At 40.5% G+C, this 26,404-nt stretch overlaps 1 protein-coding gene across 1 annotated transcript in view; it reads left to right on the top strand.

The window, feature by feature from the left end:
• LOC113138270 (CUB and sushi domain-containing protein 1) overlaps positions 1–26,404 on the top strand; it is a 950,854-nt gene that overhangs the window by 602,114 nt on the left and 322,336 nt on the right. Inside the window, exons 13-18 of the mRNA XM_033325108.1 lie at positions 14,424–14,606; positions 14,744–14,929; positions 21,697–21,837; positions 22,954–23,075; positions 23,163–23,235; positions 24,426–24,564. Of these exons, the coding sequence (XP_033180999.1) occupies positions 14,424–14,606; positions 14,744–14,929; positions 21,697–21,837; positions 22,954–23,075; positions 23,163–23,235; positions 24,426–24,564 (844 nt within the window). The remainder of the gene's footprint in view (positions 1–14,423; positions 14,607–14,743; positions 14,930–21,696; positions 21,838–22,953; positions 23,076–23,162; positions 23,236–24,425; positions 24,565–26,404) is intronic.

Here is a 26,404-nt window from a genome sequence, read left to right as displayed (position 1 = left end):
GTTGTAAACACTTTGTTTACTAGTCTTACCATCCCTCCTGCTGAGGTATGCACTTTAGCTTGCGTCAGAACAGCTGCATATCTAAATAAACTTCTACGTAACACTACTTTGTTATCCTTACATCTCCAAACATTGTTGTCATCTATTTTACACAAATTTTTTATCCATAAGTCTTTTTCATTTTGAGGTGCACTATTCTGCATGTCTTTAAGTATCTGCTCATCAAGATGTTCAACTGTAACAGTGGCTTGCAGAGGCAGTGATTTATGGGCTGCCTGTTTTGCTACCTTATCAGCTCTGTGGTTTCCAATGGAAATAATGTCTGTCCCTCCTGTGTTGGCAGCACACTTACACATTGCTACCTTCTTAGGCAGCTGTACACAATCAAGAAGTTGTAAAATAAAGTCTTTGTGTGTGATGGGCTTACCAGATGATGTATTCATTCCTCTGTTCTTCCACTGCTGAGCAAACAAATGTACAGTTGAAAATCCATAATTGCTGTCAGTGTAAATATTAACTACTTTTCCTTCTCCTAATTTACATGCTTCAGTTAGAGCAATCAGTTCTGCAGCTTGAGCTGATAATTGTGATGGCAGAGGTTCAGCTTTAAGTACTGCTTTAAGTGTGACAACGGCATAACCTGTAGAATTGGATCCATCCGGATTTTTCTTACTAGATCTGTCTACAAACATTGTCATTTCAGCATCTTTATAAGGTGTGGTCAGTTAAATCAGCCCTGGGCAACATTCTATTCTCAGTTTCAGCAACACAGTCGTGTGGATCCCTTTCCTCGGCTGTAGGCATTAGTGTAGCAGGATTGAGAGTTGTACATCGCTCAATAGTGAGGTGTGGTTGTGAAAGCAATGTAGTCATGCAGGACAGATGTCTAGCTGGTGACATGTATGCTATCTTGTTTTGCAACAACAGGACAGAGACTGCATGTGGAACCTTTAGTGTCAGAGGATGGAATAACACGATGCTTGCTGAAGCTTGGACTGCCATGGAGGCTGCAATAACAGCTTGAATACATACAGGCATTGCTATTGCTATCGGATCCAATTGGGTAGAATAATAAGCAATAGGTCTGTTTTTGTCCCCATAAGGCTGAGTCAGCACTGAAGTCATATGACCGTTTTTACAATGTACAGTTTGCATAAAACATTTTTAACATTAGTTAGGCAGTCCTAAAACAGAGGTGTTGGTCAGGGTCTTTTTAAGATCATTAAAGACCTTTTCTGTAATTTCAGTCCATTTTATTTTGTCATGAGCTGCCATAGGTGTGTCATAAATCAATTTCAACGATGGAATAGACAACTCTGAGTAGTTTGGTATCCATGCTCTGCAGAAGTTTGTCATACCTAAGAAAGATATCATCTGTCTTTTAGTTTGTGGTTTTGGTGCTTTAAGTATAGCTTCTTTTCTGTCTGAGTCTAGAGCTCTCCCTTGTTGTGAGAGGTTGTGTCCTAGGTATTTAACTTCCTTTTTCCACAGCTGTAGTTTGTTCTTACTCACTCTGTGTCCCTGTTCTGCTACAAACTTAAGCAGAGCTATGGTGTCTGTTTTGCATTGTTCTTGTGTTTCAGAGCATATCAAAATATCATCAACATACAAAAGTATTTGACTTCGTGCAGGAGGTGAAAACTTAGTTAAGTTAGCAGACATTACTTGGGAAAAGATGGTAGGAGACTCACAATAAACCTGCAGAATCCGCGTCCAAGTCCATCTTTTGCCCAAAAACTCAAATGCAAACCAGAATTGTCATTGTTTGTCAACTTCAATAGAGAAAAATGCATTTGCTACATCAATGACAGTGAACCACTTTGAGCTGGGCTTGACGTCATTCAGCAGGGTGTGTGGGTCTGGTACCAGTGGAGCTCTAGGTATCACTGCTCTATTTACAGCTTAAGTCCTGCACCATCCTCCAGCTGGTGGATGGGGCAGCCTTTTTAACAGGAAACAATGGTGTGTTGCATGGTGAATCTGGACACTCTCTAATAATGCCTGATTTTAGTAATGAGTCAAATACTGGTTTAATTCCTTCAACAGCTTCAGGTTTTAGTGGATATTGTCTTTGAAAGGGCCTGAAGGTACCTTTTGGTGTTATTTTAACTGGTTCTACTCCTTTGATCTTCCCTACATCTGCTGCTCCTGTAGACCATAAATATGAGGGAATTTCCTTTAATTGATCTTCTTCCTCTGTTGTTAGAGTTAACACTTCTACTCATTCTTTTACACTTAAATGTTTAGCTTTTGTTGTGATTGTACACCAGTTTAATCTTCTGCTATATGTGTCTACAGTGTGGTTGTAGAAAACATGAGGGTCACCTGGGACTGGCTCCCAGGCTGTCCCCACCTCCTCAGCCCTGGTTACAAATGCTCCAAATCTTTCCACTCAGCTGTTGAAGGTTTAGCAAGTGAAATGTGTGGGCTCACCCACAATTTGAACAGTCTCTCTTCAGGTGGTAGTCTGCATGCTGCTCCTACATATCCTGCTTTGTTCCAATAAAGGTTGGTTAGTCTAATCCTAGCAGTTTTGTTCTTGAAAAACTGTTTTTCATTCACCTCATCTGACCCTAGTTTGCATCTGAAGTGCATTGTACAGTGTATGTTGTCTGGTGTCTGTCTAATGGCCTGTGCAGCAGCTACCTCACCTGTCATTTTCCCCAAATCTGTGGTTACTGAACTGGGTCCCTCTGTGACTAAGTCTAAGGTATTAATAATGTTTTCGTAGCTTAACACTTTCAGTTAAGAAAAGATCACTCTCTAGCCTAACAGCTCTCATCCCCTTCACTGTAGGATGTATCCCTATGTTTAAAGCAGTGAGTAAATCTCTTCCTAACAGATTAACTGGACACCTGTGTAATAGTACAAACTGATGTTGTGTGCTGTGTCCTGATTCTGGATCATGTACTTCAAATGGCATTGTCAGTGGGTTAACATGTAGTCCTCCATTTTCCGCTTTTACTAAAATATGTTCTTTTGTAGTTAGTTTGAATTTGTCTGGTGGATTACTAAGAACTGACCTACAAGCTCCTGTGTTGCATCTGACCTTTTTCGCTGTCTAGTCATGCAGAGTAGCCTGCTCCTCCCTCCTGCTGCTCAGGGTGTGTCTTTCTCTGTGGGCAGCTCTTGGCCCAGTGTTCTGCTTTTCCACAGATGTAGCAGTAGTCATGATTTAACTATCTGCCGTCTGCCAGGTGCCCGGCGACGACCTCGTCCCCGCCCCCCGCCCCAGCCATCAAGCCATAGCTTGTCCCCCTGAAAATAACACTCGGAAACCATTTCATTATCATAGTCAGTGAAAAACACTTCAGCTGTTTTTCTAACTTTCTTTTGTTCTTTTGCTCTTTGTTGGAGAACAGTGGCAATTTTTAGTCTCTGTCAGGGCACAAGTTTGCCAACCAATTTGATGCTTCCGAATTAATCCTGAAATTTCAGGTTTGAGACCATTTAAAAAGGCATTTTTTAACTGTTGTGCATAAGGCCCACCCCCATTCTGTGCAACACCTTCAGGTACTGGTATTCCACTATGAATGTAAAACACATCTTTCAGTCTGTTAAAATAAGCCAGCACTCCCTCACTGTCTTTCTGAGCGCACTCTGTGATCTTAGTCCAGTCAGCTCGCTCAACGAAATAAGCTCTAACTCGGCCTAATAAGGCAGTCAGTCTGTTATGTAAGTCAGCATGGTCATAATGTAAAGGCACATTATCATTACTGAGGGGATTCCAATCATCCTCCACTTGACACCAGTCTGGTCCCAGTATCATCCTAAAACATCTCTCAACTTCCACCCCATTTAATTTGAAGCTAAGACACAGACCTCGAACCTGGCAATCAAAGTCTGTAAGACTTTTGCGGAGATGTGGAATGCCCTCTGTAGATTTTCTTACATCTTCATTAGTCCAAGGACGGTAAACTTCAACTGTCGCCCTATTGTCAGCTGGATTTCCCTGTCCCTGATGTGGATTTGGAACTTCGATCAAAGGAAATGTTTCAGCTAGGAATCCCGGTTTCTTATAAACTGTCCATGCTCTGGTATGTGAAGGCCTGAACATTTCAAGCTCTCTCCTGACTTCAGCATAAGGAGACTGAGGCTGAGGCACAGGATCAGAAGGAGCTGTGGGAGGTAATATTGCTCCTCCAACATCTGTAATTTCAGCAGTTTGCCTTAAATACAGTGTTGGTGAAAAGGCCTTTAACTGTGTTCCTATTTGCTCCTGTCTCTCTTCTCCTTTCTTTCTCTCTTTCCCTCTCTGTCTACTCTCTGCCTCCTTTAACCATTCTTGTGCTGCAAACAGCCCTTCTTTTTTCTGATCCTTCTGATTTCCCTTAGTCTTTCTTTTTATGTCCTTTACTAAGTTTCTACAGTCCTCACAGTTTAACTTCCCCGAAAAACCATATTTATTTTCCCATTTTCCTAATTTTTCTATATTTTTAGGATCCTTTTGATGCATCAATGTTGGTTTTGTTCGAATTCCAGAACTCAAGTCAAGTCAATGATATTTTTAGTCTCGTTTTGGACTAACCTCTCAGCCTGATATGAGACCACAATTCACTGAGACTCTACTCAGATTGCATGACCTGAAGGACCCAGGACCACCCGGGGCTCCCAGAGAGCCAGAAACTCCCAGGGGCTCCCTTCACACGGTTTTGTTTGGGCCCTAATTCCCTGAGACTCAACTCAGGTGACGGTTTTGTTCGAATTAGACCCACTGAGACTCTACTCAGTTTTACCAAATTAAATTTCTCTTACCTTACAGGAGTCCGTCTCTGGTCTCTCCTTTCAAAATTCAATCGCGTCACTCCTCTCCTCTCAATGCTCCAAACTGTTCCCTTATGGGACCGGGGCAGAGGGCTTTCAGTCAGGAGTCAGACTCCCCGGTGCACGGTTTGTAGGTCCAAACCTGGAAGGAAGAGGAGATATTGCGATCCTCGGACGAGCCCCCAAGTTTGTTAGGTAAATTATTTTAACAAATAGACTCGGAGAACGAACTTCGGTAAGATTATATAGAAGTTTTACTTGCAAGGAGTAACAGTCACATAGCACCTTGGTACAGCATGAGGATCACTGGCTCTTAGCTAGGCAGCACATCATTTTAATACTATGATACAAACAGTCATGTGATAAAAGAAGAAAGAGGAGGCAGTTTCCCATGAAACTGCAAAACATCTGGGTTTCGATACTAAGTGTCTTATCAGAAAGTGAAAGTCAGAACAGACTGACCTAAATAAGAGACAAGAGGTAACAGGCCCTACTCAACAGTGCTTTTGACTTACATTAAAGTAAAGTGGATTAACAAACCTGAGGGTAACATTTTAATTTCTCTAACAAGGAGCTACTCCAAAAAGCTGGAAAACCAGTTTACAGTTAACAACTCTGCTTCAGTGTGGAGAGGCCTGAGGACAATAACCAACTACAGGACTTCATCCCCCTCCTCAATCAAACCCTGGTGAACGATCTGAATGAGTTTTATTGCAAATTTGAATCACCCCCCACCCGCTCTGATTCAACCTTCTACCATTAACCCCCTCTCCCCCGCTCCTATACTGCAGACCAGTGTGGACGATGTGTGTCGGCTCTTCAGAAAGCAGAAGAGAAGGAAAGCACCAGGACCAGATGGGGTTTCACCAACATGCCTCAGAACCTGTGCTGACCAGCTGGCTCCCATCTTCTCTCTGATCTTCAACAGATCACTGGAGCTGTGTGAAGTCCCTGCATGCTTCAAACGCTCCACCATCATTCCCATCCCCAAGAAGCCAAAAATCACAGTTCAATTCAATTTCAATTTTATTTGTATAGCGCCAAATCACAATAAAAATCATCTCAAGGCACTTTACAAAAACTAAAACTAAAAACCCAACAATTCCCTTATGAGCAAGCACTTGGCGACAGTGGAGAGGAAAAAACTCCCTTTAACGGAAGAAAAAACCTCCAGCAGAACCGGGCTCAGTTTGGGTGGCCATCTGCCTCGACCGGTTGGGGTGAGTGGATAGAGCAGAGAGAAAAGAACAGCAACAATAAACAACAAATAGACAAACTAGGAGAGAGAGAGAACACAAGGTTAGTAAGATTCAATGGTGGAATATACATGAGGTGGGAGGAGAGAAGAGAGGGGAGGGGAAGGGAAAGGGGGGGGGGGGGTTAGGGTAGGGGAGCTCAGTGCACCGATGATCCTCGAGCAGTCTAGGCCTATAGCAGCATAACTAAGGGATGGTTCAGGGTTGCCTGAAGCCAGCCCTAACTATACGCTTTGTCAAAGAGGAAGGTTTTAAGTCTAGCCTTAAAAGTATAGAGAGTGTCTGCCTCCTGAACCCAGGCTGGGAGCTGGTTCCATAGGAGAGGAGCTTGATAACTAAAGGCTCTGCCTCCCATTCTGCTTTTGGAAACTCTGGGAACCACAAGTAGACCTGCACTCTGAGAGCGAAGTGGTCGATTGGAATAATATGGTACTATGAGGTCTTTAAGGTATGAAGGAGCTTGATTATGAAGGGATTTGTATGTGAGAAGAAGGATTTTAAATTCTATTCTATATTTTACAGGGAGCCAATGAAGAGAAGCCAATATAGGAGAAATATGATCTCTCCTGCTAGTTCCTGTCAGGACTCTGGCTGCGGCATTCTGGATTAATTGGAGGCTTTTTATGGAGATATTGGGACATCCAGATAGTAATGAGTTACAGTAATCTAGCCTTGAGGTAACAAATGCATGGACTAGTTTTTCTGCATCATTTTGAGACAGGATGTTCCTAATTTTGGAAATGTTGCGCAGGTGAAAGAATGCAGTTCTAGAGATTTGTTTTATGTGTGAGTTAAAGGACATGTCCTGGTCAAAAATAACTCCAAGGTTTTTTACAGTAGTGCTAGAGGCCAGGGTTATGCCATCTAGAGTAGCTATTATTTGAGAAAAGTTATTTCTGAGATTTTTTGGCCCAAATATAATGACTTCTGTTTTCTCCGAGTTTAAAAGTAAAAAGTTACACAGGACTCAATGACTACAGACCGGTGGCTCTGACATCTGTGGTCATGAAGTCCTTTGAGAGACTGGTGTTGGCCCACCTGAAGAACATCACTGGACCCTTCCTGGACCCAGGAAGTTTGCAGTTTGCCTACCGAGCCAATCGGTCCGTGGATGATGCAGTCAATATGGGGCTGCACTACATCCTGCAACATCTGGACAAACCAGGAACTTATGTGAGGATTCTGTTTGTGGACTTCAGCTCGGCGTACAACACCATCATCCCATCACACATCTAGAATAAACTCTCCCAGCTCTCCGTTCCTGACTCTACCTGTCAGTGGATTACAAGCTTCCTGACAGACAGGCAACAGCTAGTGAGGATGGGGAAATTTACTTCTGGCTCCCGCGTCACCAGCACCAGCGCCCCCCAGGGGTGTGTTCTCTCCCCACTGCTCTTCTCCTTCTACACAAACGACTGCACCTCCTGTGACTCCTCTGTGAAACTCCTGAAGTTTGCAGATGACACCACTGTCATTGGTCTCATCCAGGACGGTGAAGAGTCTGCATACAGACAGGAGGTGGAGCACTTGGCTCTCTGGTGCAGTCACAACAACCTGGAGCTAAACATGCTCAAAACAGTGGAGATGGTTGTGGACTTCAGGAGAAGTCCACCCCCCTCTCACCATCAGCACTGAACAGCACTGTAGCATCAGTGGAGTCATTCAGGTTCCTGGGCACCACCATCTCTCAGGACCTGAAGTGGAGCTTGCACATCGACTCCAACGTGAAGAAGGCCCAGCAGAGGTTGCACTTCCTGCGCTAGGGGAAGAAGTTCAACCTTCCAAAGATGCTGCTGACCCAGTTCTACTCAGCGGTCATCAAGTCTGTCCTGTGCTCCTCCATCAATGTCTGGTTTAGTTCTGCCTCTAAATCAGACATCCGGAGACTCCAGAGGACAGTTCGGACAACTGAGACGATCATCGGTGTTCCCCTACCCACCCTCCAAGACCTGTTCACCTCCAGAGTGAGAAAAAGAACTCAGAAAATCACCCTGGATGCCACTCACCCGAGCCACCACCTCTTCCAGCTCTTACCCTCTGGCCGGTGCTTCAGAGCTCCAAACATCAAGTCAGCCTGGCACAAAGGAAGCTTCTTCCCTCAGGCCCTCCAACTCTTAAACACATAGCTCTCCACCATTCCCTTCTACCACCTGCACTATGACACTGGCCCCTTTTTTCCTCTTTGCACACCAATTAGTTCCCCTTACATTCTGTCTTCAGTTTGCACCTTTTGTAAGCACACTAGACTCGTTTGGTCATAAAGTTATCTATAATTTGTTTACTTTTTATTATCTGTGCATTTTTCTTTTTAGTTTTTTGTAGCATTTGTAGCATTTCTGTAGCATTTGTGTTTACTGTTTAATCCTTTGTAGCATTTGTATTTCTGTCTGTTTGCACTGGAGTATCCCCCCCGTACCTAAACAAATTCCTTGTGTGTGTGTGCATACACTTGGCAATAAAGCTCATTCTGATTCTGAGGACAAGTATAGAAACAAGTCCATTATCTGAGGCTAAGAAAAGATCGTTGGTGACTTTTAACAGTGCTGTTTCTGTATTATGATGTGCTCTACATCCCGATTGAAAATCTTCAAATAGTTCATTCCTGTGTAAGTGGTCTGATAGCTGCTTAGCAACAGCTTTTTCAAGGATTTTAGAAATAAATGGGAGGTTGGATATTGGTCTATAATTAGCCAAGACTCCTGGATCAAGACTAGGCTTTTTTGAGTAAGGGTTTGATTACTGAAGTCTTAAAGGCCTGTGGTTCGTAGCCTGATACGAGAGAGAAATTTACCAAGTCTGATAAAGATGAGTTAATTAATGGCAGGGTGTCTTTAAGCAGTCTAGTCGGGATGGGGTCTAAGAGGCACATTGATGATTTAGATGAAGCAACTACTGATGTAAATTCAGAACTGAGGTCTTACAGATGATTCAAGAGCTACTGTAGTAGAAAATTCATTTACTGCAGGTATAGGAAGCATCTGCTGAATTTTCTCTAATAGCTGTGATTTTATTTGTAAAGAAACTCATCACTGAGAGCTAAGGGAACACTGGGCTCAACAGAGCTGTGACTTTTTGTCAGCCTGGCTACAGTGCTGAAAAGAAACCTGGGATTGTTCTTATTTTCCTCTATTAGTGATGAATTCAGTTCTGGCTTTACGGAGAGCTTTTTTATATGTTAATAGACTGTTTTTCCAGGTTAAACAAAATTCCTCTAAATTTGCGGAATGCCACTTCCTTTCCAGCCTTCGTGATGCCTGCTTTAAGGTACAAATATGTAAATTATACCATGGAGCTAATCAAGCCACAGTATCAAGCGTTTCATGCAGTGAGGCTACAAAACTGTCAACAACATGATTAATTTGGTAGGGAGTAGGATTGAGTCAGCTGCCCTCCGCTGTGTTGGTACATGGTGTAAATGTAAATAAAGATGGAATAATTTTCTTAAATTTATTAACAGCATTGTCAGATAAACATCTGCTGTAGTGGAATTTTCTCCTGAATGCTGCATGATCCATCATCTCCATCACTCTGAGTAAGGGACAGGTGGATGGTACACAATGACAAGTAGAACTGGTTTTTGTGTTTTCCAGTTTGGATGTGAGAGACTAAGAGTGAGGCTCTCAAATGTGTTATAACTGTTCTGAGGATGAAAGTTTAATAATAAGTTTGAGTGGAAGATTGCAGCTACTCCTCCACCTCGACCTGTGCTTCGAGGAATATGACAATTTTTATGACTGAGGGTGGTTGATTCATTTAGACTGACATATTCATCCTGCTGTAGCCAGGTTTCAGTAAGGCAGAATAAGTCAATTTGGTGATCAGTTATCATAATCATTTACTAACAGAGATTTAGATGAAAGAGACCTAATATTTAATAATCCACATCTGACTGTTCTGTTTTTCTGTTCAATAAGAGGAGTGGTCTTTTTATGAATAGCTCCTCTTGTGTTGATTTATTTGATTTATATGTTCAAGGGGCAGACACAATCTCTATGTGGTTTGAGGTGGGTGATGGCTCTAAGGAAACTGCAGAGAGGCGTTTTAGACTGAGTCTCTGCGTCCGGTCACCACTCTGGATTGTCAATCTTTAGGTTGGCTAATAAACTCGACCAAATTTCTAGAGATGAGAGCTGCACCATCCAAAGTGGGATGGATGCTGTCCCTCGCTACCAGACTGGGTTTTCCCCAAAAAGTGGCCCAATTGTCTATGAAGCCCACATCGTTTGCTGGACACCACCTAGATGGCCAGTGCCGGAACGACTGATTCAGCATTCACACTATTGTTATCCTGTGTCTTTGTTATTTTCTTTTATTCTGCCGTTTTTTCAGTCGCTAACTCCTTCTGCATACTTTGTGCTAGAAAGACCGTTCAAATGTCAAAATGTTCAGCTTTTCAAGGACATTTCTGCATGTATTCAATGTTTTGATATCTTTTAATATTTTTTAAGATATTCAGCTTTTTTTCAAATTTTTTGTCCCATTGAAAAGAATGGAAAGAATGTTCAAATCCTCTTCAACTTTGTCCTCTTTCAGCTTTAACTGTGTCAGCATACTTTCAGCTAGAAACACCATTTGACCTTTAAACGGGTCAGAAGGCATTAATCTATTAGTCTTGTATTCAGCTTTTTGATATCTGTTACTGTTTTTGATTAATTGCAGTTTAAGTTTTATGGTGTTTTTAGCTCTTTTCTGAATTTTACATTGGTGTGTATGGCAGTACATGATGTCACTGATGACATCTTTTTTCAAATTTTTTTGTCTTTTTTTGCCGCAGAGTGACTGCTCAATCTCTTTTACTCCTATTATAAAAGTTCTGGTGAAAAACACAAACGAAGGTTGTTTCTAACTCGTCACCAATCCTTCATTTTTTGGAATATCTTCACAAAAAATGGACCAGTCTCTTTGGTGAAGCCTCCTGGCACTGATATTTTGATAGGTCTTATAGTTTTTCTGTAGTCCTCCATTTTGTGAGGTGAACTTTTGTCAGCTTCTGCATTCTGCATGTGTAAAACACTGTCACTGTCACTCCCCCTCCCACTGGGCTTAGGTCACCATAGCAACAGCTCAAACAGCATTAGCAAAGACAAGAGCTGCCTGTGGTTGGTAATTAGACTGACTGCCTGCCTAATGTCCACTGCTGTTACACATGGAGACTATTCTCAGTGTCAGCCATGGTTTCTCCAAGCAGGACGTAACAACACTTTCACAATAAAAGTCTGCAGTTATTTACAGGAAGTGACTACACCTGTCTGAAGGGTAGTGAGTATTCAAAATTAAACTACAGCATTTAATTGAAGGTCATGTGAGTGCACCACAGCATGCTGCACTTTCAAAATAAAAGCCTTTGTTCTGGATTCTTTCAAAATAAAAGCCAAGAAATAACAAAATGAGCTTAAAATGGACTTTGGCCATACAGCTTTAGACACTGACTTAGGATGTTTTCAACATCAGCCATGGTGTCGTCTCCCAAGAGGCCATGTCCAGCCTCTCACAATAAAAGTCTACAATTATTTGTTGGAAGTTATTACACCTTTGTAACGTATAATGAATTAACCACAGTTGCTAACGGGGTTAGGCTAGCTAGGCTTTTGTTCCCCTCCCCTAAATTCCCCCCCCCCTCCTTCCCTTCCCTTCCCTTCCCCTCTCTTCCTCTCCTTCCACCTCACATGTATATTCCGCCATTGAATGTCACTAACCTTGTGCTCTCTCTCTCCCCTAGTTTGTGCTCTCTCCCTCTCTCTCTGTTCTCTCTCTCTGTACCTTCTGCAGGTGTCCCTGTTCCTGGAGCTGTATATAGCTGATGTGCAGTTACTGGCCCCACCAACCTGCAGTGTCTATTTGTTGTTTATTGTTGCTGTTCTTTTCTCTCTGCTCTATCCACTCACCCCAACCGGTCGAGGCAGATAGCCACCCAAACTGCCCGGTTCTGCTGGAGGTTTTTTCTTCTTTTAAAGGGAGTTTTTCCTCTCCACTGTCACCAAGTGCTTGCTCATAAGGGATTTGTTGGGTTTTTAGTTTTAGTTTTTGTAAAGTGCCTGAGATGATTTGTATTGTGATTTGGCGCTATACAAATAAAATTGAATTGAATTGAATTCAACTGAATTGTTCAAAGGTGCGGAGCCACGTTCCAAATCAGTGATCCTCGCCTCCAAAGCTAGCAGAGCCTAGTAGAGCTATGTCACACACTGACAACTATTTATGTTGCTTTCTTTGATTTTTACCTCCTACTGGTTAATTAACAAGAGTATGCATGAATCAGTTCGTGTTTGCATCTACCTGTGTGCCTCAACTTATTGTTTTGACTTACACAATTACAGCTAAATTGCACTAAAATTACCCTGATGACAATTAGCTGTGAGAACCTTGAAAAAAATTTTCAAAGTTGTATTTAATTTTTTAACACATCAGCATAAAATAAGTGATGCTAGTAATCCCTCATTTTGATGTTCATCACATCCATATTAATGTTGATGCTATTAGTCCTTTTAAGGGTAGGGCTTGCATTTCCTTTCAGAAACATCTTTATTATATTTCTTGAATTTCTCTTTCCATCCCAAAGGCAATGAATGAATTAAAAGCACTGCTGATGTAAAAACAAAAATCCAGTCATTTGATGGCAGCATGGCTGGAAAAAGCCAAATTAAACATTGCATGGCCAACCTACCTACTGTCAGCCAACTTCCTACTTGTGTGCACTGTGCCCTTGCACTCAAGACATGCCCTTGCACTCAGTAATCTCCAACTAGCCATTGCAGACAGACACGTTACCACTCTGTGCATATATCTCAGCTAGCCAGCTCTGGGAGAGAAGGTTTCCAGCTATATACCCTTAGTCTAGGGGTAAAAGATATATCATAAGACAGTGTGAGGAAACTACAGGAAGGATGTTTATTGTACTTGGACACAGTAAAAGTTGAATACAAATATTTTGGTACAGTGATTTAACAGACAACAATAAATGTGACTTAGAGAGCACCACAAAAGGCTGCTTGTTGTTACCAGAATCTAACACCAGAGCTACAATCAACAATCAAACAGAGAAAATACAAGAAAGAACATATTTAACAACAAATACAAACAGACAAGTACTGTTATAGCAAAGGAGATAGCTAGAGAGATAATACAAGTAAGATTCCACAAAAAGAAGAAAATGAAGAGCTAAGGAGGAGCTAAAGCGGTGGTGATAGAGACGAAAGGAAGGGTACACAACTACATGAAAACCCTTTTTAACAGTGATAAGACACAGCCTACAACAAACACTAGCTACTAGTCCCTCACAGTCTGTTTCTTTTTAATCCTGAAAGTAGCAAGGTGCAGTGCTGTCATTGGTCTGTCTGTCTGCATCATGAACCAATCATTGTGATGTGATAATGAGAGGAAACAGGAAACCGTGCAGGAAACAGAGCTGCATTCACTTTGGTCATCAAGCATCGTGCATTGTACAAGAAAGACGTACTGTGCATATCACATCCCATGGCAGGTTTTTTTTTTTACAAACAGAAGACTGTATTCGAGAAAGGTACAACTAAAAATCCATTGGATGCTGCAAGAAATAAAAGCAGAATTAATTTCAGTGTTCTTTCAATGATGGTGACACCTGAAAGATCAAAAGGGGATGAAAATTGATGACAGTGGTGGAATTCTGCTAGAGAGAACAGGTCTGTCTTTTTTGGGTCTTGCTATTTTCCATGTGTATGGGAAGAGTGACTTTAGAGCAAAATCAGAACCAGTGGGTGGGATTTCTTCAGTTGGCTACTTTCAAAATCAAGCTTCCTCTTGCTGGTATTTTCCAGATCACCACCTATCCCTATAAGACGTAAAAGATCTTACCACTTGTCAATCTGTTGGCCATACAAAGAAACAAGCTAAATTTTGGATCATTATGGGCCCATCCTGCTGGACTTACAGGCTATAAATGTTCCGTTTGCAGGTGGCAGACTCAGTAAAAAAGACACACCAAATCAAAGATACATTGACATTAATAATTTTCCCTGTATGCGGTATGTTTTTGACCAAGCATGTTTTGTGGAGTCTAAAAGTGGCAAATAGATTTTCTGAGGCATTCTTTGTACATTATGAGTGACTTGTGATAATAACCTTTAGAAGAAAGTGATACATACAGCACATGCAACACTATCAGTATTGTCTTCATGCTGTCAAAAAATGTCAAAATATAATGACAAAGATGTAAAATTGGAAACCTGGCTATATATGTAACATGTTTTGCTATGAACACCACATACAGAGTGACAGTGAGTATGTTCTGACCATGCATGCATGCATGTTCTGACCATTTAACACTACTTTACAAGGATGAACAGATAACCCCTTATCTGAATGTCAGTGTGTCAGAAGCTGGCATTAATTATAAGCCTTGTAACATGACATCTGTGTGTGTTACAGAGATTGAACGTGGAGGCTGTGGTAATCCTGGGGTGCCAGCATTTGGTCGTCGTAGTGGTGATCGCTTTCAACATGGTGACGTACTGACCTTCTTTTGCCAGTCAGCCTTTGAACTTGTGGGAGAAAGGACCATCACATGCCAGCCCAATAACCAGTGGTCTGGAAATAAACCCAGTTGCATCTGTAAGTACACATTTTCTTTGTGTATATTAACTGTTAATTGCTTTTCTGCTCACTTTTGTTGTTGACATTTGGCTAACCTAATTACCTGTCAAATTTTCTTTTCTGTGGTTCCTCCCTTTGTCCCTTCTTCTTTGTAGTCTCATGTTTCTTCAACTTCACGGCTCCATCAGGGACTATATTGTCGCCAAACTACCCAGAGGAATATGGGAACAACCTGAACTGTGTGTGGTTGATTATCTCTGAACCAGGAAGTCGCATTCACCTCCTCTTCTCGGATTTTGACCTAGAGCCACAGTTTGACTGGTTGGTGGTCAAAGATGAAGGTAATTTCTGTATATCTTAAAATTTCACCATACAATTTATAAACTCTGTTCCTGTGGTTTTGTGTATTAATTTTAAGAAGACCTAAGACATCTTTAGCAGTGTCAATTGATACTGCTCAAATGGTAAACAAAAAAAAAAAAGTTTTACTTTTAGATTTTTCCACTTCACACTGTGCAATTAGATACCTAATCTCCAACCCCATTGTCTTAAAGGTTATTGATTTAACCTGAGTAAACTGTTGTGTTTATTTGACTGTAAACCTGCTGCTCTGCAGGGATGTTTTTGGAGCAGCATTGTGAAAAATAGACCTGTTGCTTGGAAGTCTTCTACTGTGTTCAATTTGGTGATAAATCACTACTGTCACCATGGAACTCAATGTATGACTACTTTTTTAAAAAGTTATGGTAAACAACTTACTATATACTGTAGATTAAATTATGGTTTTAATTATGGTATTATTGTTTTGATTTTTGGTGATAATAACTTTCTGACCTCAGTGTAAGTGTTAAAGGATGACTTTGTTTTTTTTAACGTGCTGTATTTCCCATAAAAGCAGATATGGTGACCATCACTAGTACAAACTTTGTTTGTAAACAAGAATTCATCATCAGAGCACCAATGTTAAGTCTCCAAGATTGCTACGAAAAAAAAGTCAAATTTTAAAAAACTATATGACCACAAGTGCTGTTTATTGATTTGACAAGTACTGTATGTCAGAAAGTATAGCATTTATTTATTTATGCTTTAATCCAGGAGGAAAATAAATCTGCACTCCAGTGCAGTGAGATAAAAGTTTCTCTGCATCCCACAGACCAAAGAGTTTTTCCATTTAGCAAGGGTTTTATGTGACTTTGACACTCATGACTTTGTCTAGTTTTTTGTTCTTTGACAATAGCAGAAATTAATTTAGCAACCATTACAATAACTCTCTTCATCTCAGAAAGACTAGCATGAGATCCAACCTAAAACAAATCTAAGAATGCTTCTTTATACCCTTCTGAACAGTATATACAGTCAATGGTTATTATAATCGGAAAGCCCCTGTTGTCACTTAATAGAAGGGAGAACAGTGATAGATTGTTACAGAAGACTCTCTCCTCTTACATAAGACAACGAAGGACCTTGTCACTCCCTCAGCTATTGTGACATTGAGTCTCTCTTCACTCCTGGTCTCTTGCCTAATAATGTAATAATGAATAAATAAAAGAACTTTTGGGTTGCTAAAGAACAGACAGGCAGATTGCAACTCAAGTGTCGCTGTGTAGATTAATTGAGTCTTTGTGCAATGGATCCAAAACTTCAAGTCAAGGAATAAAAAGAAAAGTTTCTGTGAATGTTGGTGAAGAATACAAATTTCAGATAGTTTGTACTATTACTGAAGTGTTCTTGTAGCTCCTTTTCTGTCTGTCCATGTCAATTGACACTACTAGTCATTGTGCCATTTGTAGTTAGATTCATAAGAGGTGCCTGAATATTAGTTTCAGTAGTATTTCAGTATTTACCAATGTAATCTAAAACACACTGAAATGGATACTGATCATACTGATTTGATTTGCTTTAAGGACTGGGTGGATTTTTAACTATAGAAATGATGTGAAACAGTGCCTTTATGATGAGCTTGAGGTATTAGCAACACAACAGTCCTGAATCTATTTTAGGGTGTATTCACACCGGAGCAGTTGGAAGGGCAGGACTGAAGGACTTATAGTAGGGACTTAGAATGTAGGAACTTTGTCAGGGAAAACTAGAGAGCTGGCTGATATGATGGAGAGAAGAAAGGTGGATATCTTGTGTGTGCAGGACACCAGGTGGAAAGGTAGCAAGGCCTATAGATTAGGAGCAGGGTTTAAGTTGTTTTATCATGGTGTGGATGGAAAGAGGAATGGAGTAGGAGTTATCCTGAAGGAGGATTTTGCTAGGAATGTTCTGAAGGTGAAGAGACTGTCACATAGGGTGATGGAATTTGAAGGTGTGATGTTGAATGTTGTCAGTGGTTATGCCCCAGAGGTAGGATGTGAATTAGAAGAGAAAGAGAAATTCTGGAGGGAGATGGATGAAGTGATTCAGGGTTTCCCTAGTGGTGAGAGAGTGTTGATTGGAGCAGACTTCAATGGACATGTTGGTGAGGGAAACAGAGGTGACGAGGAAGTGATGGGTAAGTTTGGTATGCGGGACAGGAATGCAGAAGGACATATGGTGGTAGACTTCGCAAAAAGGATGGAAATGGCTGTAGTGAACACATTTTTCCAGAAAAGGGTGGAGCATAGGGTGACATATAAGAGTGAAGGCAGGAGCACACAAGTTGATTACATCTTGTGCAGATGTTCCAACCTGAAAGAGATCAGTGACTGCAAAGTAGTAGTTGGGGAGAGTGTAGCCAGACAGCATAGGATGGTGGTGTGTAGGATGACTCTGGTGATGAGGAAGATGAAGAGGACAAGGGCAGAGCAGAGGACCAAGTGGTGGAAGTTGAAAAAGGAGGAGTGTTGTGTGGCTTTCACAGGGGAGCTGAAACAGACTCTTAGAGGTTAGGAGGTTCTTCCAGATGACTGGACAGCTACAGCTAAAGTGATCAGGGAGACAGGTAGGAGAGTACTTGGTGTGTCATCTGGAAAGAGAAAAGCAGATAAGGAGACTTGGTGGTGGAATGAGGAAGTTCAGGAGTGTGTTAAGAGGAAAAGGTTAGAAGAAGTGGGACACTGAGAGGACAGAAGAGAACAGACAGGAGTACGGGGAGATGCAGCGTAAGGTAGAGGTGACAAAGGCCAAACAAAGGGCATATGAGGATTTGTATGATAGGTTGGACTCTAAGGAGGGAGAGGTGGATTTGTAAAGGTTGGTGAGGCAAAGAGAGAGATGGGAAGGATGTGCAGCAGGTTAGGGTGATCAAGGACAGGGATGGAAATGTGTTGACAGGTGCCACAAGTGTGATGGAAAAGTGTAAGGAATACTTTGAAGAGTTGATGAATGAGGAAAATGTTAGAGAGCACAGAGTAGAAGAGGCGACTGTTGTGGAGCAGGAAGTAGCAAAGATCAGTAAGGATGAATGAGGAAGGCGTTGAAGAGGATGAAGAGTGGAAAGGCAGTTGGTCTTGACGACATACCTGTGGAAGTATGGAAGTGTTTAGGAGAGGTGGCAATAGAGTTTTTGACTGGGCTATTTAACAAGATCTTGGAGAGTCAGAGGATGCCTGAGGAATGGAGGAGAAGTGTACTGGTGCCCATCTTTAAGAACGTGACGTGCAGAGTTGTGGAAACTACAGAGGAATAAAGCTGTCACATAATGAAGCTATGGGAAAGAATAGTGGAGGCTAGGCTGAGGTCAGAAGTGAGCATTTATGAGCAGCAGTATGGTTTCATGCCAAGAAAGAGTACCACAGATGCAATATTTGCTTTGAGAATGCTGATGGAGAAGTACGGAGAAGGCCAGAAGGAGCTGCATTGTGTCTTTGTAGATTTGAAAAAAGCGTATGCTGAGAGGAGCTGTGGTTTTGTATGAGGTTTTGTATGGAGTGGCAGAGAAGTATGTTCGAGTGGTGCAGGACATGTATGAGAGCTGTAAGACAGTGGTGAGGTGTGCTGTAGGTATGACAGAGGAGTTCAAGGTTGTGGTGGGACTGCACCAAGGATCGGCTTTGAGCCCCTTCTTGTTTGCTGTGGTGATGGACAGGCTGACAGATGAGGTTAGACAGGAATCTCCGTGGACCATGCTATTTGCATATGACATTGTCATCTGTAGTGAGAGCAGGGAGCAGATGGAGGAAAATCTATTGAGGTGGAGGTTTGCTCTGGAAAGGAGAGGAATGAAGGTTAGCCACAGTAAAACAGAGTACATGTGCGTGAATGAGAGGGACTCAAGTAGTACGGTGGAGGGAGTAGAGTGGAGAGTGTGGAAAAGAAGTGAAGAGACGTGTGCAAGCAGGTTGGAACGGGTGGAGGAAAGTGCCAGGTGTGATGTGTGAGAGTGTCAGCAAAAATGAAAGGAAAGGTGTACAAGACAGTGGTGAGACCAGCAATGTTGTATGGTTTACAGACAGTGGCACTGAGAAAAAGACAGGAGGCAGAGCTGGAGGTAGCAGAGCTGAAGATGTTGAGGTTCTCTCTGGGAGTGACGAGGATGGATAGGATCAGGAATGAGTACATCAGATGGACAGCTCATGTTAGATGTTTTGGAGAAAAATCCAGGGAAGCCAGATTGAGATGGTTTGGACATGTTCAGAGGAGGGACAGTGAATACATTGGTAAAAGGATGCTCAGATTAGAGCTGCCAGGAAGGAGGCCTATGGGAAGACCAAAGAGGAGGTTCTTGGATGTAGTGAAGGAGGACATGAGGATAGTTGGTGTGGGTGAGGAGGATACAGAGGATAGGGTTAAATGGAGGCAGATGATTTGCTGTGTTGACCCCTGAAGGGAGCAGCCGAAAGGAGAAGAGGAAGAATTCACACTGGAACAGTTGATCCGAAACAGGGAGCCAAAGATCGGTTCGTTTGGGCATATGCAAACACAGCAATCATGTTCAGATGTGGAATAAAACAAGCGCTTCCATTTGAGCTTTGTAGCAGTTCGTATGCAGTTCAAATGTAATCGACACAGCCATAGACATATAAAATACACAGACGCCTCATTGGCCAATTCGGTCCGTTGCTACAATATGTCAATGCGTCTGTGATATTGGCCCGGGCAAGAGTTCACTATAAACACATGCAACTAAACCGGAGAGCTTCGGTTTTTCAGGATAAAAGTAAAATACCATTTCTATTTGTGAACTGATATCAGTAGTTTATGATATACGGGGTGTACAAAAAAATCTAGTTACCTCTCAATAGTAAGAAATGTATTTAATATTATTTATAACTTTGCTATTAAATAATGATTTAATAAGGAATTACAGGTTTGCATTTTATATGTGTGTAAATATTATACAGTGGTGTGAAAAAGTGTTGGCCCCCTTCCTGATTTCTTTTTTTTTGCATGTTTGTCACACTTTGTTTCAGATCATCAAACAAATTTAAATATTAGTCAAAGATAACACAGGTAAACACATCATGCAGTTTGTAAATTAAGGTTTTTATTACTAAGGGAAAACAAAATCCAAAACTACATGGCCCTGTGTGAAAAAGTTATTCACACCACTGTATATATTAACGCAAACTCATTTTGACGCCACTAATTTTATCAACGCGCAATTAACACAGCACACATTTCCTGTTTGAGCCGTGGTAGTAGTAGTAGCCTGTAGTAGGAGAAATCGAAAATGCAGCCACAGACAGTACATCAATACAATGCATCCTCTGAACCAGTCTCTGCTCTGACTAGTTGATTGATCAAAGACACATTGACAGCTTTCCCAGAGGATGACTGGCAAATAAAGCGCTTGGCTATTTTATATGTCTATGGACACAGCAGCCAGAACTGGTTCACACTCCCCCAAGGGGGACAGTAATACACCTGGTTACCAACCATCAACCAAAACAAAAGAAGAAATGGAAGAAGTAGAAGATTTTTTTTTGTTTTGTTTTGTTTTGTCTTGTTTTGTTAGACGCACTTACACACTTACATTATGATACTGTTGCTGCTGGTTCACCTTTTTATTTCAGCTGCCTAGAAACTGCTGTTACTGGCTTTGGTGACTGATTTATCCATCAGCCTTATTGTTCAGCCTATTGTCTATTGTCTTAATACCATATTTAATAGTTTTCTTCTTGCATTATGTATATTCCACATCTCACTGCTATGGTCCAGCTGAGCTCTGTTGTATGTTCTATTTTAGGGTTTTATTGTGCTACCCACTGAAACTGTCACTGCCAGTTGGATCATTGGGGAGCACCCTGGAGAGCAGGGTCCATTCTGGCAAACAAATGTTTGTAACCATTTGTTGCAGTAAATGGTCTTATGCTGTGGCAAGAATGTGCCAGACAGAAATGAGGCAATATATACTTCCAGTCCAGAGGGGGAGGTGTAATGGTTGTGTGGCCATTTGGCTGGTATACAGTAGGTCCTTTAATGCCTATAGAGGGATGACTTGTTGCCAGACCATATGTTAACATAGAAGCCAGGTTCACTCATTTTTAGCAATCATGTATGGCCAAGGGGATAACGGGTACTTTGAACAATATAATGCTTCCTGCCATGTTAGCAGAATTGAGGAATGCATAGCTTTTAGCACATTCAATTGGAAAATATGTGGAGGTACAACGACAGTAGCATTTTGTTTAGTACACTGATATTTTATTTTAGCATCATCAAACTTTTTTCAGAAAAGCATCTCTACCTGTAGCAAGTCTGTTGGACAAATAAACTCACTGCTGTTTTTAAAACTCCCAACAGTGCATTCATTTTGTCAAATTAGATTACATTAGAATGAGAAAAATTTTATACAACATTTTTAATACAGTGTCAGTTCACAGTATTTTGGTGGAAATGCTTGCTTACTTTCCTTAAATCAATTTTTGAATTCTGGACTTGGAATGGATTATTTCTTCATTTTAATACTGTCAGTATTGGAGAACTCAGTGAATGCATTAAATGAAGTGAATTGGGTTTTTTTCACTGCATTAATCCAAAATGACTGACAGGTGATGGGCTAATAGTGCTGACAGCATCATTTTCCTCCTGGAGAAGTGGAGTATTCATTAAAATAGAAAAGGCTTGGAAATTTTGAATTTGGAGGTTTTTTGGGGAGTTTCAAAGTGCGTCCTTGGCCTAATGTTGCACTAATGCACCATTAACATCTCAAAAAGACTGTCTATTTTCTCTTTTATTTTAGGTTTATCTGAGCCAACAACATTTGGGACATTCTCAGGAAAAGATGTTCCATCACAGATTGCCTCCAATGGACACATTATGAGACTGGAATTTCAGTCTGATCATTCAAATACTGGAAAAGGCTTCAATATCAGCTATACCAGTATGTACTGCTACCTACTTATCCTTCTGTCTGAGTTTATATGACAATATATTTTTATATTGTATCATATCAGTTACATGATAATATATATATTTTTTGCATAATATTTATTTTCACCATGACCATCATAGTGCAAAGTGGTGTAAGTTGCTGGTTTTACATGATAGTGCTACTGCAATCAAGCGCCTATTACATTTTTATACAGTATCTCACAGCAGTGAGTACACCCCTCACATTTTTGTAAATAGTTTATATCTTTTCATGTGTCACTTTTGTTGCCAGCGGTTTAGACATTAATGGCTGTGTGTTGAGTTATTTTGAGGAGAGAGCAAATTTATACTGTTATACAAGCTGTACACTCACTACTTTACATTGTAGCAAAGTGTCATTTCTTCAGTGTTGTCACACGAAAAGATGTAATAAATTATTTACAAAAATGTGAGGGGTGTACTCACTGTGAGATACTGTATCATAAATTTATACATCAGTCTAACACTGCCAATTTTTCAACACCAATTTCAAGTCAAAATGTCTTCTATTTGACTGCATTTTTTTCTTTATCTTGCCAAATTTGCTTGAATACCTTTTAATGTCCCTTTTAGTGTGGAAGCACATGACGAAATCAAAGGAACAATCTAAAAGTGACAGCAGTAAATAATCTACATATTTTTTTATGTCAGTTCCATTGTATCTGAGACAGATACAACAGTTTGCACCAGTGTGTGAGCATTCTTCCTCTGGAAAACAGTATTCTTTCTTTCAAATTGAATTTCATAGACTACGTACAGCCCTCAATTGTTAAAGTGCCTGAAGAAAGTCAACAGCATGTACAGTGGGTACGGAAAGTATTCAGACCCCTTTAAATTTTTCACTCTTTGTGTCATTGCAGCCATTTGCGAAAATCAAAAAAGAACTGGAGAACATTATTTAGTTCAGTAAAAAAAAAAAATGCTGGTTTTCTGAAACATACAACAGGGTGGAGGTTCCATGTATTGTTTCTCTTTTTTCTATGACATTTATTCATTCAGTTCCAAAGTAATGTACTTTTGTTTTCATACAGTTGATGTGGTTCTAAGATTGGCAGCTTTATTGTTTTCTTCATTGTTGTCTCTATAGCATTTGGTCAGAATGAATGTCATGACCCAGGCGTTCCTGTCAATGGTCAAAGATATGGTGACCAGTTTCAGCTGGGCAGCTCTGTGGCATTTCGCTGTGATCAAGGATTTATTAGGACGCAGGTAAAAATGTAAATTTTTTTTTTTTGTTTCACAATCATTATCATCAGTCATATTCGTAGTGGTATAAGTGATATATCATATTTCCAGGGGTCAGATCAGGTCACTTGCATCATCCAGGATGGAAATGTTGTTTGGTCTGCAGCTGTACCTCGATGTGAAGGTAAGCACCAACAGACACACTGATACAAATTGTTTACTGCTTGAATGAACACTGGGTAATCATTTAAAGTATTTCACTTGCCAGAATTGTAAATTGACAAAGGCATTCACTTGTTTGGTGCTTGCTCTACAGCTTAAAGGTGCTTACTTTAGAAATAGTGTCAATTAAACCTTATAATTGCTTTAGCTACAGTTCATAATTATTCAGCCTATTTGCATTTTTTCTCTCTGTCAACAGTAATCTTAAATGATAGATTCTGTTGGAGACACATTCATCATATGCAAACTATAATATACAAAGATGTATCCAGAGTGTGCAGATAAGCTAATATGTTAAAGTAATAATAACAGGACGGTGAATATGCTTCCAATGGCCTGTTAGTGTTTTTAAATCTTGTTCAAATTACATTATCAAATGTTTCTTGCTGTTAATAAATAGAACAGAGGACACATGCTTCAGTGCATAGAGTAAGAGCAAAAAAAAGAAGTGTTTTTTTTTTAGCTTCCCTAAAGTCTGAACACACAGTATAGTGCAATCAAAAGGGTGAAGACATTAGCTACTTGAGAAGAGAAGAGGTTGTAAGAGTGCAAAAGATAAGCCACTGCAAATTATATATTTAAGAAAGAACAATATATAATACAGAGATCATGAACTCTTGGTCTAAATTTTTTTTTCCACAGCTTTTGCTTTGCATATTAGCATAATGCAAGTGCTTGACTTAACATAAGGAACACTGAAAGCCAAAACTAATGTAATGCTATGAAGTTTGACTTTTTATTGATACTATTTTTAAACTCTACAAAAGCTCACTATGGCTTGTTAATGTGCTATAACTGAGATTTTGGTTAACTGTAAATGAGTACATCATGTGCCAGGAGGTAGAGGAAATATTGTTTGGCATCATTTGATGCATAACTATATTTGATTTTCCTCCTCATGCAATAATTATTTTACTCTTTTTCAAACATAAGCAACAAACAAACAAGCACAAATATTTACTGTAGCACAAGACTGGCACAACATAATTTCTCAAGATAAACTAGAAATTCAGACAGTATTACAGAGCTAAAATAAATTGAGCAGATGATGACTCTGCTAACTCGATGAAATATGAGTGCTCATGTCATAACAGTTCCAAAAAAAAAGATTAATTTCTTTCTGTCTGCATTTCTGTGTTTATTTCCCTGTAGCTCCATGTGGAGGCCATCTCACAGCTCACACTGGTGTTCTGCTGTCTCCTGGTTGGCCGGCCTTTTATAAAGATTCTCTGAGCTGCCAATGGGTGATTGAAGCACAGACAGACCATGCTGTGAAGATACACTTTGACAGGTAACTTATTTGATTGTGTAACAGAGAGATGTTTGTCAGGTTTGTTAAAGATTTCTCACGTTAGTCTTGTACAACAGTTTTTTGTACGATTGTTTTTAGTTAGACAATATAGTCATGAAGTTAGTGATCTATCATTTAATTAGTCTTTCAGAAACATTATCGTTTAGTCAGATATAAATGTAGTTGGTAAGTATCTGCTGGAGTAAATGATTAATGTTGGCTTTTTTTTATTTTGAGACAAGGCACAAGCATACGCAGCGTTAACTGAAATTGCTTTAGATGAAATCTGCATTTTTGGGAAGTGATGTAAGAGCCACATTATCTTCATTTCTTATGAGACATTTCATTTTTGAAGGATTCAGTAATAGCATCACATGTTGCAGATACTCATTAATAGTACAGTTACACAACTGCTCAGATAGTTTGTTATTTTACAGTATAGCATGTCAGTGGCCCCCATCAGTTATTATTTAATGGCTAGCTTGACCAGCAACAATCAGGGTCCCAGGAGCCAACTCTTCATAGTAAGGCCCTAAAGCCCCAACTGTAGGTAATTGCTCAGTCAGTCAACAAGTGAACTCAGAGTGGAGTGCAGACAGAGAAGCAAGTGAGTGAGAGGGCAATAACAAGTCCGTCAATTGCTCAGCTACAGTAGTTTTATACATAAGGTAATTGTGTGATTATGTAATTGTTCCTTCATTTGAAAATGAAGGTAGAATCTGAGTCAAGCAAGTTTTGTTATTTGAGTTAGCATAGTGTATGAGGCCATCAATCTTTTAGGGCAAGTGCTTATAATGTATGACTTAACCAAAGTTAAACATTGGTTACATATTGTCAACCATGATTCTGTAAATTGGGCACAGCCCTCTGGGCTATTGCGTGTGGCTCCTATCCCATCCTTGCATTTATGTGCTGAAGAGAAAATTTTCCATGCCAACCTGCTGTGGGTCCCACTGTCCATCCGAACCAAATGCCTCAATCGTGTACATCTCTCCTGTATGTGCTTTGCTAGGGAAACTTCCAAAAAGAACCAGTTCTTTCCTCATCTAGCCCAGTGACGCTATGGCTCAAAGTGTACTCAAGAAATACCCAAGACCCAGACAGAGCTTTTTTTTTTGCCAACAAAAACCTGAGCGGAGTCTGCTCCAATGGTTCATAGGGAGCCACAGCTAGCGTGTGTAATGCTGCATGAGGTCAGACTGCAGAATACCATAGTAGTCACCCTGTATCTGTTGAGTAAAGACATGAGAGACTGTTTTGTGTCTTATCATCTCAGAAATATTGTGGTTTTTGAAACAGTAGTAGCAGCAAGTATTACTCTCTGCCATGGTAAGTGGCCACTTTTACCATGACTGTTCAGCTTACACTAACACCTACAGCACAGCACCCTGTGCATGCACAGACCATAATATATACAGTGGGTACGGAAAGTATTCAGACCCCTTTACATTTTTCACTCTTTGTGTCATTGCAGCCATTTGCCAAAATCAAAAAAGTTCATTTTATTTCTCATTAATGTACACTCAGCACCCCATCTTGACAGAAAAAACAGAAATGTAGAAATTTTTGCAAATTTATTAAAAAAGAAAAACTGAAATATCACATGGTCATAAGTATTCAGACCCTGTGCTCAGTATTGAGTAGAAGCACCCTTTTGAGCTAGTACAGCCATGAGTCTTCTTGGGAATGATGCATCAAGTTTTTCACACCTGGATTTGGGGATCCTCTGCCATTCTTCCTTGCAGATCCTCTCCAGTTCTGTCAGGTCGGATGGTGAACGTTGGTGGACATCCATTTTCAGGTCTCTCCAGAGATGCTCAATTGGGTTTAGGTCAGGGCT

Source organism: Mastacembelus armatus, chromosome 3 (assembly GCF_900324485.2).
Source record: "Mastacembelus armatus chromosome 3, fMasArm1.2, whole genome shotgun sequence".
NCBI lineage: Eukaryota > Metazoa > Chordata > Actinopteri > Synbranchiformes > Mastacembelidae > Mastacembelus > Mastacembelus armatus.
This window is presented reverse-complemented; position numbering and strand designations above follow the sequence as displayed.